Source organism: Microtus pennsylvanicus, chromosome 2 (assembly GCF_037038515.1).
Source record: "Microtus pennsylvanicus isolate mMicPen1 chromosome 2, mMicPen1.hap1, whole genome shotgun sequence".
NCBI lineage: Eukaryota > Metazoa > Chordata > Mammalia > Rodentia > Cricetidae > Microtus > Microtus pennsylvanicus.
The window spans coordinates 103,270,069-103,288,508 of NC_134580.1; the positions used below are offsets into that span (position 1 = coordinate 103,270,069).

The 18,440-nt window shown below is 42.3% G+C and overlaps 1 protein-coding gene across 1 annotated transcript in view; it reads left to right on the forward strand.

Moving 5' to 3' along the window:
* Slc12a1 (solute carrier family 12 member 1) overlaps nt 1–18,440 on the forward strand; it is an 84,817-nt gene that overhangs the window by 18,313 nt on the left and 48,064 nt on the right. The window contains exons 7-10 of the mRNA XM_075962673.1: nt 90–201; nt 2,321–2,448; nt 7,696–7,780; nt 17,250–17,401. Coding sequence (XP_075818788.1) covers nt 90–201; nt 2,321–2,448; nt 7,696–7,780; nt 17,250–17,401 — 477 coding nt within the window. The remainder of the gene's footprint in view (nt 1–89; nt 202–2,320; nt 2,449–7,695; nt 7,781–17,249; nt 17,402–18,440) is intronic.

The window sequence follows — 18,440 nt, forward strand, 5'->3', positions numbered from 1 at the left end:
GCTTCAACTGTGCAGTGAGCATGTCCAGATATGAAGCTAGTTTATATTGTTGTTGCTTCTAACTCTGTCCCTTTCCTGCGGTGTCACAGGCCCAGGTGATTCTCCTGGTTATTCTTCTCATTGCCATTGCAAACTTCTTCATTGGAACTGTCATTCCATCCAACAACGAGAAGAAATCTAGAGGCTTCTTCAACTACCAAGGTAAGTGGGGCCAATCAGTCCCTTCTCAGTTAATGTGTCTACGTTGTTCTCTCCATTGCTACCTCTCTCACCCATCCCCAGCTACGAGGATTCCAATGTAGCCTAGGAAAGGCCTGAAGTTGGATTCAGGAGACCCATGGGGTTTCAACACTAGCGTATCAGCTGAGCGGGTTATACAAATCCTGTTTAGGTCTCAGATTTTCCCATTAAATTAATAATGACAACTTCCTGAGGAAACTTTAAAAAGTAGATATGGAGGGTACTTAAAATTTAAAAGCAATTTTGAGAAGTCAGTCTTTTTCAGTTGAAGATGAGAAGGTCTCTTGTAAATCCTTGAATACTGGGCTATCACTAGATGGCTAGACAATAGGAATAGAAGCTACATGAAGGGAATGAGAACCGGGAGCTGGGAAAGATAATCAGCCTCTGCTGAACACTAGCGTCAAATCAAGTCCTCTGTCTTCCTGGGAGACTCTGTAGCACCCAGCCTTGCTGGGACATAACCTGCTGCAACCTCTGTCAACCTTTCAAGCTGAGTTAGGAGACTGCTCAGCCCTCCCCAATAGCTCATAAGCATCTTTACATCCAGTTCCAAGGGATCCAGCGCCCTCTTCTGGCCTCTGTAGGCACCAGGCAGGCAAACAGTATACATACATACATACATACATACATACATACATACATACATACAAAGCTAAACACACACCTGAAAGAAATGATGGGTGAATTACTTGTGTATCTCCTTGTGGTAACATCACAGTGTACGAATTTGACTTTTCTCTCCCAGTTCTGCTTCTTCTACCTTCTTATTTTCTACCCTAGATTACTCAATACACAGCTAAGGCTATAAAACATATAAATTGCTCAATTACATATTCAGTTATTACCTGTGACCCCCTCACCATTTTTATGTGAGGTATTTATTGTGGTTCTTTCGTTTGCTTTGGGTTTTACTGTTCTTTCTTTTCTACCTTTTCCCCTACTTTATATCTTCTGATGTTTTCAACTGTTCCCCACCTTTTCTCATCCCAGATTCCTTTCTTTGTTTGGTTTCTTTCTCTTTCTTTCTGCCTTTTCTCTAGAAGGCTTTCTTTTCATGTAAGTGATTTGGTGACAACCTACAGGACAGGACAGTACTGCTCTAAGGACAAAGCAACTCACCATATTCTTATTCTCTGAGAATTTGGTATAAGGACCTAAGATCCAAACTCTGAGAGGAAGAGCAGAGAAAGCCGAACACTAGAAACAAGTCTACTCTGCAGCCCGCCTCACACGGGTCTCTCAAGGCTTGTCAAAGGCCTGAAAAGACTGTTTAAAGATACATATGTGTGAGAATGTGGTCATGAGGGGGGCATGTGACGTATGTTCTATATTTTGAGGTTACTAACATGTTTCTGCGAAAAAATTTCTTGGCAATATTTATTTGTTTTTATATATTTTAATTAAAATTTTTTATATGATATATTCTGATCATAGTCTTTTCTCCCCCACAGCTCCTCCCTAATCTTCTTCATCTTCCCACCCAACCAACTCCATGCCTTTTCTTTCTTACTCTCCTTAGAAAACAGATAAATAAACAAACAAAATAAAAAAGTAAAAAGAACAAAAAACATAGACTCACACAAAAACCATACCCATAAAGCACAAAATCAGAAGCCCGTAATAGATAAGCAAAAGAACTGCAAGATGAAAAAGAAAGAGAAAATGTTCAAATAAAGCAATATGAGACAAAAGTCTGCAAAACATACCCTTGAGTTTGTTTTTGTATTGACCAGTTACTGCTTGGCTTGTATACCCAGTGAGACCCCAATGAAAGAGACTAATTTTTCCTTCTGCAAGAATTCCTTATTGCTTTTTCCCATTTCTTCTATTTTCAAAGAAGACAAGCAAGCTTGGTCTCTAATGACCTTCCCAGAGCTCTGTCGAGAGATCTAAGACCTAAATGTGTATGTAAAATGATAGGCACCTTGGTGCTCGGAGAAGAGTAACCAACAGTTTCAGGTTCACTCTGCTCCCATTCTAAAGATCCGTTTTCATTTAGAAACACAGAGGTCAAGAACGTAAGCTTCTACAGTGTGCAAAACCCAACAAGGTGATGTTCCTCTCACTTGCATTTCAGCATCCATATTTGCAGAAAACTTTGGGCCAAGCTTCACGAAGGGTGAAGGCTTCTTCTCCGTCTTTGCCATCTTTTTTCCCGCTGCCACTGGGATCCTTGCTGGTGCCAACATCTCTGGAGACCTGGAGGTATGCAGTTTCCTCTGCTTGGTAGCCTTGGTGGTGGGAGTGCAGTTGTTGGTAGCCTGAGAAGCTGTGCAGACTCAATATGACTTATGTCCCAGAGACACAAGAAGGAAGGTTTCTGAATGATTTTTTAGATATTTATTCTATCATTTATCTATCTATCTATCTATCTATCATCTATCTATCATCTATCTGTCCATCTATCTCTTTCTTTCTCTCTCTCTCCCCCTTTAATTTTAAATCTAAGATCTTGACAATATAGTATAATTACAAAACCCATATTCAGTGACATCCAAAGGCAGAGTATACTTATGGGAAGTTATTTTTCAATAAAATGGATTGACTTACTTTCAGAGTCACCCTTTCCCTTTAAAAATCATAATGACTAGAAATACAAGACATTTGCGGGAAAACAAAACCAAATCCACAATAGCAAACAGTCACATGACCACTTGGTCCTCAGTTCACAGCATTCTCCATCAGCTGCCATAGGGATCATTGACTTAACTATGGATGGGATTTTAGTGTTTTAAGAAGGATCATGGCCAAAACAAGATCAGACTTTGTGCTTCTGGAACATGCATAGGCCATCCAACAAAATTAGAACATCCACTTCCAAAGACAGCCCAAGGACTCAGAGAAACCTCTCCTCTTTCAAGTCTACCTTGGGTGGGGCTCAGCCCTATCTTCAAGGTCCTGGGTGATTAATCACTTCCTGGTTCACGCTCTACCTCTTTCTGTTGACATCCCATTGGTCTGGATTTTGGCTCATGTCCTTACCTAGCTTCAAAGGACTCTAATGAAACGTTTACTGAAGTAGGGTAGCCATATACCCCAATAAAGGCTGAGGCATTCCAATAGGACAAGAAGGGTTAGAGGACAATAGAAGTCTCTTTCATAAGACAGACAACCGTTTTATCTCACATACACAAAAAGAAGCTGCAAATCTTATCTCAATGCATTCATAATCAACATCAGAGGTGAGCATTTGCAAGACTCATTGGGAGATAAGTATTAAATGAAAAAACATGCAGGGGTCAATGGGTGGGGAAATAAAAATACTGAACAAATAGTTGTTGGGCTGATCGGAGTTAACTTGGGAAGCAAAGGCTAGAAGTTGGCTATTGGAGAGGAACAAGGCAAGTCTGGCCAAGGAAGCAAGCAGAGTCTTGAGAAACCTGAGGACAGCAGGGAGTCTATTACAGGTTAAACGGAGAAAAACTGAGGAGGCTGAAGAGCCTCACAAGGTTCACAGGAAAGGAAGTGGCTGCAGCTGCTCACTATGGGGCATCAAACTCTGAGGATGTGGCAACTTGGCCTTGGGCTTATTCATTGGCCAAAGATCTTCAGAGAAAGCGTGGTAGGAATAGACACTGACTGAGCTGAGTACTTAGATTTGTTATGCTAGTGACCACACTGCCAAGGTAAATTCTTGAGCAGACAACAGCAGGGAAAGGTCATGCCAAAGCTCAAAAGGTCACAAACCTGCGCCAGCTGCTTCAGCTCCTCTCTTCGCTGAATGAGATCTCGTTACGAACTCCTGTTTTATCACTAAGTAGGAAAATATCAGAGGTCACTGATTTAAGCTTTCGGAAGCTACAGGCAGGTTTTTAAATTGGAAAATACTGTGCTTTCTTTAGACTCCTTAAAAACAAGGTGCTTAGTCAATTCCTCTTACTTAATGTCTGAACGAAGGCCTTGCAGGAGACGGAGGTTAAAGCTCTGCCTTTGTTAGAGCTAGAAGCAATGGAAGGAATTCTTTTACTAAACCACAGTAAGAAAGCATCATAGGTCACAGCTAAATGCAAGCAATGCCTTTTGATGTTTCTACATCAGTTCTATCCGATTCTGGTCTTTAGCACTGGTTTCGCCTCACTGAATCGATTTCACAGCATAGTAAATGAGGAAGAGGTGGATCAGGCTCAGCTAATGGGGTTGAAACAGAAGTAGGACATCGCAAGTGTCTGGGAGGCTGAGGGAGTCTGGAGCTCTAGGAAGGAAGACAGGACTAGAAGCTGCTGCATGGGCGAACTCACCCAGGTAGGTACAAGAGGAAGGCAAGGAAGCTAAGGAAGCACTCAGGGGAGTGTGGGCACCCAGATCATTATTGTAGAAAAGGGGGAGAGGGAAGAGAAAGAGAGAGAGACAGAGACAGAGAAACTGCTTAGTGGATGGGGAAACCAACAGCCCTGAGGCCCAGGAAAAAGGAAAGCAAAAAGAGAAATTGTCTAGGATGTAGAACATAGTTAAAAGCCAGAGTGGTCAGATATGTTCGCTCCCAAAGATGAAATATTCTGGAAAATGGCAAGGAAATTTCTGTATCCATAACTTTATTTCTCTCTGAGGATGAAACCCAAGATAATTATAATAATGTTAATCATAATTGAGTCAGTTCGATTTAGGAAGCGTTGTTTATAGAATATAGGGAGATACAGATGAGTACTTGGCTTCCAGACTCAGCATCCTTCTCAGGATGTCCCCACACTGCAGGGAAGAGTAACCAGGACAACATAACAGATGAGGATCTCATCCTGAGCGTTCTGTATGGAACAGCAATAGCATGGCAAGAACTGTCCTGAAAATCGGGATCTGGAAGAAGATCTGAGAAATATTTCTGAGATGCTAAAAATTAGGAAGTGGTTGTTAGACCCCCCAAAAAGTGGAAACCTAATTGATTACTTATATTCTGTCCTGGCTAGGGGGTCACTTTTACTGACAGGAAGGAGAAACAGCTTAGATTTGGGGTTAATTCTGGAGGAGGGGAGAAACTTAAGAATGTGTCAAATTGCCGAGCTCCCTCTGTCGGGAGCAGGACCGAACAATTCCATTTTATACAGGATGGCACATCAATACACTGACGTCATATGCTACCCATGAGTGCCTTAGCATCAAGTTGACCCTCACGTCACGTGGCCTCGGCAGCTTAAGAACTTACAGTAGGCAGCTGCAGGGGAGCGCTGGCTTCACGTCTGTGTCACAGGCTGCCTTCTACCTTCTACCTCCTATTCCATCACGCTCCAGTTAGATGGTTACAACTTAAGCCAGATCCCATGAAATTTTTGTGAGGTGTGTGCCTGCTTGTGTTCACCTAGGGAGGTGTGTGTGTGTGTGTGCGTGCATGCGTTCGTGCGTGCGTGCTTGCCTGTGTGTGTGGGTGTGGGTGTGGGTGTGGGTGTGTGCTTCTGAAGGCCAGAGGTCATTATCAGGCCATTCCTCAGGACACTTGGTTTGGTTTGGTTTGGTTTGGTTTGGTGAAAGTCTCTCACTGGAAACGAGTCATCAACGAGGCCAGACTGGCTACCCAGTGAACTCCAGGCCTCCACCTGCCTCACCTCCCCAGTGCTGGGATTATAAGTGTGTCCTACGTTTTTCTTTTCTAAACATGGATTTTAGGAATTGAACTCAGACCCTCATGCTTTCGCAGCAGACACTTTACTGAGCCACCTCCCAGCTCCCAATAAATTCTTCCACAATAAGTAAAAGGTTAAAAAAAATGAATTCAATTAAGAAGGGCCCATTTCAGCCCCACTGCCCTTGTCCCCCTCCCCGGAGCCGCTGTATTGCACCACCTGTACATTTGCTGTGGCGTCAGTAGTATGGAAGGAAGAGGCCGGGTATAACTGTACCAGCAAAACCCCAATATGCAGATGTTCCTGGAAGAATTGGAGCATAGGGATAGTGGCTGCACAGAGCTGGTTACACCCAGATGTGGTGAGTGTTTGCTTGGCTAAGTCATGATCTCCAGAGGTTGGGTTTTGTCTGTAGTCACCAAGTGTGACCTTCTCAATGGACTTGATCATCATATTTAAGCTTAGAAAAAACAAGTCCTTAATCTTCATTTGCCTGCATTGATTGCTTGTGTGTATTGATGAGACTTGTGTCTCCAGCTGGGAGACCAGTGCCTACTGGAATTGTACTTTTCTCTGTTCAGTATTTATTGACTCTTTCTGAATGCCAGACAACTGCCTACATAAGAAAAGCACGCCTCGAATTATCTGTTTAATAATTTCTTAAATTGAATTAAATATAATCCAGTGTGTTGCTTGGAAGTCAGTTTGATATAAATTAGCAGTTCCTTCCAAAACCAGGTATAACATGATGAACTAAGTATCATCTGGGCTCAATTTGGTGTGTGCATATACATTCGTAAGCAAGAGAAAAGCCCATTTTCTGGTACAGGGCTGACCTTACGTCTTTCCCGAGCTTACTTGAGGAAATGAAGACCTTAGAGAGACTGGAGAACTTACTAGATGATTCTTTTTTGCTCAGTCAGATAGGTGTTTTTTGTTTTGTTTTTGTTTGTTTGTTTGCTTTAATTAAAAACAAGCCTAAACTCAGGATAAAACAAACATATGCCCAGATACCGTCAACCTGCCAGCTTTGTTTGTGCCTGATGCTTCTACATACAATTCACACGGAGAGAGAACTAGCTATTCATTTCTGTAACTTCTCTCTTCAGCACTGAGGTTTGGCTTGTTTGGTCTCTTTTTTTGGTTTTTTATTTTTTTAACAGTTGGGTTTTTGTTTATTAAAAATAGAACCACTTTTCTCTTTTCCTTTTTTTTTTTGAAAATGAAAAGAGACGTTTTTCATGCATAGGTTCTGATTACAGTTTCCTCTCCCCTACTCCTCCCAGGTCCTCTCCACCAGATCCATTCCCTGCCTGTCTCTCCTTAGAAAACAAACAGGCACCTAAGACACAATAATAAAATGACATGTAATACAATAAGATAAAAGAAAAGCAAACAAATAAAGGACAAAATAACCAAACAAGAAAAAGAACCAAAGATGTAAGGGGGTAAAAAAAAGCCTGACTTATCATGAGACAAAGAACCTCCAACGATGCCGTGAGTTTGTTTTCTGTTGACATGGAGCCTACCCTTAAGAGGGGTTTGTTTCCCCAGTGAGACTCCCCTTGGAGAAAGCTAATTTCTCATTTGCACATGGTTATCAATTGAAAACAGCTTCTGGGTTAGGGATGCAGGCCTGTGTCCACTTCTCCTTTCAGCTCTGAGACCCCATCGGCTAGGGACTGGGGCAAGCCCTGGGAGTTCATACGCAGCACCATGTTTAATAGCCCATCGTTCGCTCCGGATACTCCGCCCGAAGACTCTTCACCTCCCCATTGCTAGGCAGTTTCTTTAGAGCTCGCCTTAGGAAGCATGGTTTAATATCATGAAAATACAGCGAGAACTCCTCACACTCTGACTGTTACTGAGTTCTGTTTTCCCCTCTGCATGTTTTCCACAGGACCCCCAGGATGCCATCCCCAGAGGGACCATGCTGGCCATTTTCATCACCACTGTTGCCTACATAGGTGTTGCTATCTGTGTAGGTAAGGAAAACATCCCTGATGTCAGAATGTCAGGGAGCCCAGGGTGTGTGTGTGTGTGTGTGTGTGTGTGTGTGTGTGTGTGTGTGTGTGTGTAAGACTGCCAGTGGAGCCTATGTAAGTAGAAAGTCTTGTTTTGTCTTTACGGCTGCACTTTTTGGTACTTAATAGTTTGTGTCTTTGGGAGCCGTTGTTGCAATTAAAGTACAATGGAGACATCTTCAGATCAGTGTTTAAAAAGAGCCTATCACGTTGTTGTTATGCCTGACCCAGAGAAGTCCGGGTTTTGCCACCCTTGTGACTGCACTGCTGAGGAAGCTGTCGCTTCTAGCACTCAGCTCTCCTGCCCTCTGAGATACGCGAGAACAAGGGCCGAGCAAAGTAGGGGGAAAAAAATCAAACAAAACCCAAACCCAAACCTGGCAAAGGAAATTATGAAAGATGAGGAATTCATAACAATATCTCATCTCTAACTTGGAAGTGTCATTGACACAAGCTGCCAGGAGATCCGAACAGCCCCAGCTGTTAACAGTGTGAAAGCCAGCCCTGTGCTTCTCAGTGAGCAGAGTTTGCGTTTGTGGCTTTTCCAGCTGCCACAAGGCAAGCTTTGGCTCTACCTACTGCCTGCAGCCACACCTCCTCTTAGGGCCACGGCACGCTTATGCCATAGTGGGAAGGAAGGAATAGGTTTTCCAACACACAGAGAAGAAACCCTCTTCAGTGCACGGTGAGGGATGCAGGCCCAGGTTGGGCAGCTATGGAAGCCTGGTGGCCATTTGACCAAAAGGTGAGCTCCAGTAGTCTCTGCTTGCTACAATCTTAAACTGATTTCTGAAGAAAAGGAGGAAGAGGAGGAGGAGGAGAAAGAGGAGGAGGAATAGGAGGAGGAGGAGGAGGCAAAAAGCTAAGACTGGTGCCTATTTTGCTGCTTCTTGTGTGAGGAACCTGACCGCCCTGTCACATTCTGTGCAGGGTTACAGAGGAAGACATTTTCTGATTCCGTGTGTTAGGACATCAATGACTTCAGAATGACACAGCTTCCAACTGTGGTTTTAGGTGAGCAGGGGCATGTTTAAGAAACACCTTAGGAGCATGGTGACACACACGACCTGCCCGACTTTACATAGATTTTGGATGTTCAAATGCAGGTCCTCATTCATATGCAGTGAACACTTTACTGAGACATGTCCCTTGCTCTTAATAAGAAGGTTTATCTAGGATTAGAACCAGTGACCTCTTACTCCATAAGCAGGGGTCATACCCTCAGACCAATGAGCCACCTTGGGAGCTGTCTTAAAGGTAGTCGTAATGAGTAAGAGACCACCCAGGGTGAGATGGGAAAGCCAAGGGAACAGCTTTATTAGTTGGCCCTTGGTTTACAAAGATCCTATCTTTTATGCATTTTAAAATCCTTATGTATAATTTATATCCATATACTTCAAAAACTCTCAAATATACAGTGGCAGAGATTATAGTCATAAAAACTTATAAGTTAAAAAATTAAAATATATATTCCATCTTTTTTCTTTGTTTCATTTCCTTGACATCTTATCATATATATCACCATCTTAACTTTAATTTAACAATGGCAGTGTTTTAATCTCCAGCCAGCAATTGCTGCTCCCCAGGTTCCAGCCTACTGATCGAGCAGCAGGCTGACCACTCAGGTCTCAGCCTAGCGAGAAGGCTGTTCCCACAGGCACTGGTCCTGTTGCTGGCACTATAGGTAGCTTTAACTAAATCTCTATCATTCTAATTATGAGTAAGACTCAGGATTCAAAGGTTGGGGTGAAAACCTGTGAGGTCAGAGAGGTTGGGTAGCAGCTAGTTAATCCTCTCTCCTTGCTGGTGTCCATGGAAGAATTGGCTTCTACTTCACCAAACTGGAAAAAGCTGTGCCAATCCAAACCCTTCCCTACTACTTCCTGTCTCTCTCTCTCTCTCTCTTTCTCTGATGCCCTCTAAGGCTCTATGATTATTTTCTGTCAATGAGTTGCCCAAGCACCCTCCTGGCCCAAGGTTGATTTTATTTAATTAACAAGAATGCAAACTCAGAGTTCACAGTGTGATCAAATTTTCTCATCCTTGCCCCGCACAGTACTTTCTTGTATTGTATGCAGCGTAATGACCAGGCTAGCTTAATATGAAACAGCAAATTTTAATGAAGGGATAGCTTACAACACCAGGGATCCAGTGATGGGCAGGAAATACAAAAGGGACCGGCGGGGCCCCACCCGCCAGATTTATACATAAACATTAGCCCAAGGCGAACACGCCTCCCATTGGGCTGGGCTTACCCTACATCTCCCCCTTTTGTCTAAATAAGACAGAACTAAACCAAATACAACTATATACAATAGTAACAAATAATAAATATAACAAATAATATTGAGCGAGAAACATAAAACAAAAGTTTTGCTAAACATTCTATCTCAAGGAGTCTAAATAATGTAGAGTAACTACAATTATCTAATCTTTAACTCTGTCAAAGATCTGAGAAGGGAATTAATATTACTTAACAAACGAGAGATATCCAAAATGTGCAACAAATGAAGGAGACAGCTGACTACCTGGGCAATCACCCAAAGTCTCGTTTGCAATGTTGAGTCAACCAACTTTGGCTAAGGCTTAACATAACTGACATACCATTATTAAAGGCAAGGAACTTTTTTAGAACTATCCTGCCCTATCTTGGCAAGATAAGATAATCCTGTTTTATCCACTGATGGATATTTTGTATCTTTGTCAGTAGTTGAGGTATGGGCTTTTCTTAACCCAAAGGCTAGTTCTGCCAAGAAGACAAGCTCCCAGTGGAGTGTCTTTGGTGCTCAACTGTTGTAATAAAAGCATCGGGCTGCTTCCGGCCACCCGGCTAGCTTTACCCGAAATAATTACACAGAAACTGTATTCTTTTAAACACTGCTTGGCCCATTAGTTCCAGCCTCTTATTGGCTAGCTCTTACATATTGATCTAACCCATTTCTAATATTCTGTGTAGCACCACGGGCTGGATTACCAGGAAAGATCTTAACCTGCGTCTGTCTGGAGTGAGAGAATCATGGCGACTCACTGACTCAGCTTCTTTCTCCCAGAATTCTGTTCTGTCTACTCCGTCCACCTAAGGGTTGGCCTATCAAATGGGCCAAGGCAGTTTCTTTATTAATTAACCAATGAAAGCAACAGATTAGAAAGAAATCCCTCCCATATCACTCAACGTTCTCTCAGGAGTAGAGTGGTGTTGCCAGGAGTCTCATTGGCACAGAATTCTAGGTTAGATTAAAGGCCATTTTCTACAGCTCTTTGAAGAGGCTGAAGATTATACTATCTATACTAAATATAATCTCTATGTATCTAAAAAACCTGATTAACCTAAAAATAAATATGACAAACATATAATTCTCAATACCTATCTAACTTGAAGACTAAGAGAATAAACAACTGTGCAATATATTAAGACAATGATCTTCAACTGTATATAAATAATATCAGAGGTAGAAATGTACATTGTAATATGGTAGATATATCAATACAATATAGACAAAGTTATAAGCATACTCTTATATAAAAATAGAGGTAGGAACACTCACATTCAATATTCAATATATCAATATACAAGAAACAGTACCAATATAATTTTCTAAAAACAGTAATTCACAAATATCAATCATCCCATCAAACCAGTTAATCCCCCCCTTTTTTTAAAATACCCCTAATGCCATAAAATATCTCCCCCATCCCCTCAACCCTAAACCAACCACTAAATGATGTCCCTAACCCTGAGGGCAAACTCTGTTGGGAGAGGGGACATCGTCCTCTAAGATTGCTCCCAGCTGACATGGAGGTGACGTTCTTCTCAGGGGGTCCTGAAAGCAAACGATGGTAAAATTCCCAAATTAACCTTAGACCTAAGAAAATTGTAACTAGCCTTTGAGCGTTTTGAGAAGGTCTGGCCAGAGTGTTGCAGGAAATACAAAAGGGACCAGCGGGGCCCTGCCCTCCAGATTTATACGTAAACATTAGCCTGAGGCAAACACGCCCCCCATTGGGCTGGGCTTACCCTACATTGTACCCCCTTTCCCTCTCCCTACTTAGTCCCCCTTCTACTTCCACATCATATATATGTATGCGTATATGTATATGTGTAGGTATGTATGTAGATATATGCACATATAGAGATTTAGACTTAAATCTAAATTCTACATATGAGAATGCTTATTCTGAAATATACCTGAAATATTTATTTTTCTGAGTCTGGCTGATTTTGATTATCATGATGCTTTCTGTTGATCCATTTTTCTAGTTTAATAGCATAAATTTTATTCTTCTCCAGAGTACTTGTTGCTCTTGAGAAGGACCCAAGTTCAGTTTCCAGCACCCACATGGTAACTCACAATCATTAGTAACTCTGGTTTCAGGGCCTTCACTGCCCCCTTCTGACCTCTGCAGGGAACAGGCACATATGTAGTGCCCATAAACACATACAGGCAAAGCATACATACACATAAAAAACCAAATAAGTACATGCAAAAACAACATATTTTTAAATGCTCACAATTCTGTTTTGAAGACTCTACCCTGGAGAACTATTTTAAAATTTAGAAGAAAACATTAACAGATAAAAGTGTTTACCATACAGAGTTTATAATAAAAATAGTGGAAGTATTCAAATGTGAGAAAAAAAGAAACAGAAGTAAGATGGTCTCATCATTAATATTAATGGCTAATTAGGCAATAATAATATTTATCCCAAAGTATTGCCTTATGATTTACTTATTTTGTTCAGTTAACATACAGAGGGATGCATGCCTTTACAGCATCCCCAGAAGTAATTGTCAGTACTCTTGGTCCTGAGTTGTTCCCTTCTTCACTGCTCTTTCCCATGCCCTCCTCTTACTTCTTTCTTCCCCATGCCACTTCCTGCTTCTGCTTTCCTATTTCCTGTGTCCCATTATCCTCTCCGTTTCTCACTTCTCCTCATATCACTTCATCTCTCATCATCTCCACTTTAGTTATATGGCCTACAAACACATATACACTCACATGTGTGCATCATTTTAAACCTAGGTTCTATGTCTGAAAGAAAACAGGCAGCATTTGTCTCTCTGAGGCCGGTTTGTTTCACTTAACATAACAATTTTCAAATTTTCCTGCCACTGTCATAATTTCACTTGTCTTTCTGGCAGCAAAATTTTCATTGTGTAGACATCATGTATGTTCTCTGTCCATTTATATGTTGACAGACATTTAAGCTACGTCCATGTCCTGACTATTGTGGACAGTGCAGTGATAAGTATGGATGTACACATATCTCTGAGATATGTCTACTTAGAACTTTTTGTGTTTATAGCCAAGAGTATATCTGGGTCTTACATTAAATCTATATTCAGTTTCTTAGGGAATAATCCAAAGGAGCTACACAAGTTTACATTCCCATCAATAATAACCATATTTCCACATATCCCCACCAATATATGTTGTCCTTTGTCTTTATTTTTGATTTTAAACTATAATTGCATCATTACCCCTTCCTTTTTTTTCGTATGATATTCCTATAAGCATCTTCTGCAGTGTGGGCTTGGCACACATCATTGCCATAGTACTTACCTGCCTTAGGGGCCCTTATTTCTCCATCAATTCTAAAAGGTAATTTTGCTGGATCTAGCAATCGTGGCTGACAGTTATTTGCTTTGGGTATATCTCATTTGTATATCTCATTCCAAGTGTTCTTGGCTTTGAGGGTGGCTTGTGAGATGCCTGGTGCTATTCTGCTGCTTTTGCCTTTGTAGATGAGTTGCTATTTTCCCCTTACATCTTTTAAGATAGTTTTCTTTTCTCTGTATTTTTGACATTTTGACATCATGAAGCATCTTCTCTCATCGTGTCTGTTTGGAATTCTCAATACTTCCGGTGCTTGGATATTGGTGTCTTTCCCTGATTTGGAGAATTTCTGGTATAATTCAGTAGATTCTTGATGTATTCAGTGCTGGCCTCTTTCTTCTGTGTTGAGGATTCTGTGCTTTAGAGTCTCAGAGTGCTTAGATGCTTGTTTACCACTGGCATTTCCTGTGCTGATATCTGGGCGCCATGCTCCATCGACCCCATCCTCCGTCTCTGACATTCTTCCTTCTGCTTGTCAGGTTTCTTGGTGACCGGTCCTGCTGTGCTTTTTATTTGATTCAGTGAGTTTTTCATTTTCAATGCTTCTGGGTTTTTTTGTTTTGCTTTTCAAAAAATCTTTGTTTCCTTGCTGAGTTTTCTGTGTTGCCAACTTTTTGGCCTGTATTGCTGATCTTCATTTTGTTGACTTTTTTTTTCTTAGTTGAGGATGTTCCTCTCTATGGCCTGATCAAATTCATCTGCTTGTTTGTATCTTCTTTTAGGATATTAATCATTTTTACTAGAAAACTGAAATCATCACATTGCATTTTACATATCTCTGTATCTTTGGGTTTCGCATCCATGGAGTTACAATCTTTTGTAAGAGTCATACTGCGGACTTTTTGAAGTTTCTTATGTTTGCTGTGGTTAGTGCATCTCTTGGTTTAGATGTCTGGATTTTTTTTGAGGGGGAGGACCTTCTTATTTGGTTACTTACTCTTTCAGTCTCAGTCCCCGCCACCAATCAAGGAGGGAACAAAGCTCTGTTCCCGCAATAACATCAAAGCACACGAGACACAGATCAGTTACAGCCACTGATACATCACCAGTGACCATGGGCTGAGAATGATATTGTTTCAGATATAAATAAAGTGAGAAATAAATGAGATACAGGAAGAGGAGGAGAAAGAGGAGAAAAATAGAGAAGTGAGGTGAGATAGATAAGAGGAAAAGAAGGGAGTGGAGAAAAGAGCAGAAAGAAAAATAGAAAAAGTTTAAAGGAATAAATATTTCCCGATTATGAAAAAAGGTCAAAACAAATTTGAATAAATATAATAAAGAGGATAAAAAAACATAGCATATAAAGATTATAAATGTCTGGGCAGGAGAGATTCTAGATAGGTATTAAGAGTACATGGTACCCTTGCAGAGGACCCAGGTTCTGTTCCATTCCCAGTGCCCACGTTGAGTGGCTCAGAACAACCTGTAACTCCAGCTCCAGGAGATCCAATGCCTGTGGCCGCAGTGAGCACCCACACTCATAAGCACATACCCCCACATAGACATACACAGACACATGATAGAAAATATAAACCTTTTTTAAAAGAAAGGAATCAATAAAGCAAATTCAAAATACAATAAAATGTAGAAAGATGGTGGGGGAGGGAGAGAGAAGGGCCAGAAAAGAAACAAAGAAGAAAAAAAATTGCCTCAAAGTGAGGAATAAAAATGCATAAAAATAAGATTAATGTATGAAGAAAACTCAGTACAAATATTAAAAAGTGTCAAAAGATACAATATAGTGAAGAGCCTGCTAAATATGCGGGGCAGAAAGAATAGGGGAGAATGATGTCAGAATGGCTTCTGTCTGGGTCTTCAGAGTTGAAGCTCTGGTTACAAGCAGTGGGGGAGGACAGTCAGCTGAATGTGGGCTCTCATCTCTCCTCTGGTTTATACCATTGCCTGGTCTGTACTGGACAAACGCACGGTGCCTGCCAGGGCTCACTGCACTGCGGCTAGTCTCCTCCGTAGGGCACCAGGGGCCTCTGCTGGCCTCTTTGTGTCCCTTTGTGAGCTGGACAGGTTCTCTCACTTTCCTGAGACTCCCAGGTCATAGACCTGATGTGCCTGTTCCAGCAGAAGGCTGTGGGAATGTGGGAGCTACCACAGCACCAAGATGGGTACACGTGGAGGGCCTGACTTGGCCTACCGAGTGTTAATAACCTGCTGGAGGTTGCACCCGTAGAATTTCTGAGTTCTTGGGCTGTAGAGCAGTGGACCACAGTTATCTCCAGCTTCAGGCTCAGAGACACCACATGCCAGGCTTGATGAGATCTCTCCCTGGCCGCCTGTACCTTTCAGCACATCCATGTCCAGCTCTCTGCTCCCCACAGCCACCACCCTGGTTCTTCTTCACCAAAGTGTTATGACAGACCCAAGGGAGGATCCCCAAGATGCCTCCCAACCCCCACTACCCTGAGTCCCATTGACTAATCACCGATGTTGCCTCACCAGCTGGAGAGATCACTGTCTCTCCAAATATTACAACTGGATTTAAGCTCAGGAGGGCTTTGACTTGTGCTGGGGGCGGAACTGCCTGACCCTCACCTAGCTTGTCTTTGGGAAGTGGCTTCTGAATTCCATGACCCAAGCCAGGGAACTGCACAGAACTAGAGGTTCTGCTAGCCTGGTAGAGTGGGACACCCTTGTTCAGCTTTTTTCCCCCCTTTCCTTCCTTCATGGATTTCCAAAGCCTTGTCTATATTTCTGTTTGGGATGAAGTCTAATATTTTTTATTCTATCTTCACCAGTGCTCACATAGGCAGAAACTATGCAAATGTCTTACTGGGAGGTGCTATCTTTATTATTAGAGCACTTAAAATGATATATATTTGACCAGAACAAGGAGGACACCAATAGACATGCTAGCATGGATGGGGGGTGGGAAAGTCCATGAAATCTCAGCCTCACACCAAGAACTATAGGGAAGTAAGGAAAGCTGAGAGCAGAAGAAACAGTCTTCCCCAGGGAAAAGCACAGCAATTCATGATCGAAGGCTATATGGCCAGCTCAGAAAACATACAGGCAAACAGCATACAGACTAAGTACACTATTCATGTGTTTAGAAGCACACACACACACACACACACACACACACCAATTAAACAAAAAAGAGGCCATGAATTTGAAAGAACAAGACAGGTGGATATGTGAGAGGGTTTGGAGGAAGAACAGAGAAGGGGAGAAATGATATAATTACATTATAACCTCAAAAAAAAAAAAAGCTTTTAAAATTACATCTAAAGTAGGGTTATTGCTCTGTTTTCTAAAATGTATGCAAAGAATTAGTTGAAAACGAGGCCTCATTCTCTTGGTTATTAGATTCCTTAGTGCCTTGCCTCGGTCTCCTCTTGGGTAATGAGAATTATTAAAAATCATGTGGTCAGTAAGAAACTGAGCAAGGTATGAGCTGTGTGCATGTTAGGCCAAAGCACCGCACATTTTAGGAGATCAGAAAATAAGACAGCATCTCAGCCCCCAGGACTCCTATAAGAGAGCCTCAGGGGTGAGGACCACCCATGGCAGTGTGATCGGCAGCTTGTAAAAGTCAGGGTGTACACAGGACTCAAGAGTCTGGGAGCTCCAGCGACCATGTCTCAAGAAAAATTGACATTCGGCACAGGCCCTGGAAATATACGTTCAGACTCAGTGCCAGGCAAGCATGGTTGAGAACGAAGCCAGGATGGGGAGAGGACGTGGCTCAGGGATTTAGCTCAGGGTTAGTGTTTGCGTCACAAGCTCAAGGCCCTTGGTGCTGTCCCTAGCACTGAAAAGGAGCTAGGAAGGAAAGAAATGACAGACATTGTTTCCTCAGCCGCATGTGTGGTCAGAGACGCCACTGGAAGCATAAACGACACCATCGTTTCTGGGATGAACTGCAACGGGTCCGCAGCCTGCGAACTGGGCTACGACTTCTCAAGATGTCAGCATGAACCTTGTCAGTACGGGCTAATGAACAATTTTCAGGTATGAACTTTGAGGAGGGAGTTTATTGCTATTGTCTGCGTTTTCTGAATATCATGTCCAGAGAGGCTTCTGGATCTTCAGCTGATTACATATTGATTTATTTGAATTACATGTGGGAGAGAAAGGAACCATGCAGGTGTGATGTGGTAGCAATCTCTGTTTTCCAGGCACTGTGGTAAGGTGGCAATACCGGTGTGGGTTGTGTCGCCAGGAGGGAGCACCATGATGTTCCCTAGCTTTCAGTCAACTCCGTGAGATACTGTGCTGGGAAACAGAGGCCAGCTGGCCCTCGGGATTCATTTTGTGTACAGGCGTTAGATTAGAGAAACCTAAGGTAGCCCCACATGGCCAAGAGACACGGCAAGGAGAGATTGTGAATGAGAAACTGGGGCAAGGGGAAGTACAGAACTTGAAACATAGCAGTTGTCATCCTACATGGTGGGTAAAGAGAGGAAGAAGCAAAGGGACTGTGACGTCTGCGTCCATCTAATCCTAACAACCAGCACAGAGACATCATCTCAGCCGAAATCGTTATTCCAAAGTATGACTCACTCTGATAGGTTCCTCATAAACATGTAAAACCTTTTCCCAGGGATCATATTGGTCCTGGTCCCGTTCTCATTGCTGTTCTGGGGACATCACAAGTATCTCGATTATGTCAAACAATAACGTTAGGTTTAAAGAGCACAGGAAAAGCAAAGGTTTAGAAACTCTTTGGTAGAAGGAAAACCGATGCGTTAAAAAGAGCAAAGGCAGGCGAGCTGTCCTCACACGGGCTCACCACTCACCACCACCCACTGTGGGGTAAGAGCTTCTCCCACCCGAGCTACAGAGAGCACAGGGGAGGTGCTGTGAAGATCCTTGAAAGCATCCCCTTCCTTAGCTTTTCCGGGGTTTTCTAAATGTTTTGTGGTGGGTATCTAGTATGTGGTAGATAAAAGAAGAGGTCATTCTACCTTAGAAAGAGAAGTATTACAAATTCAAGGGTGGGGGAGCATTGGTTTATAAGGGTGAGACTCACAGGAAGTGGAGAAGGAAG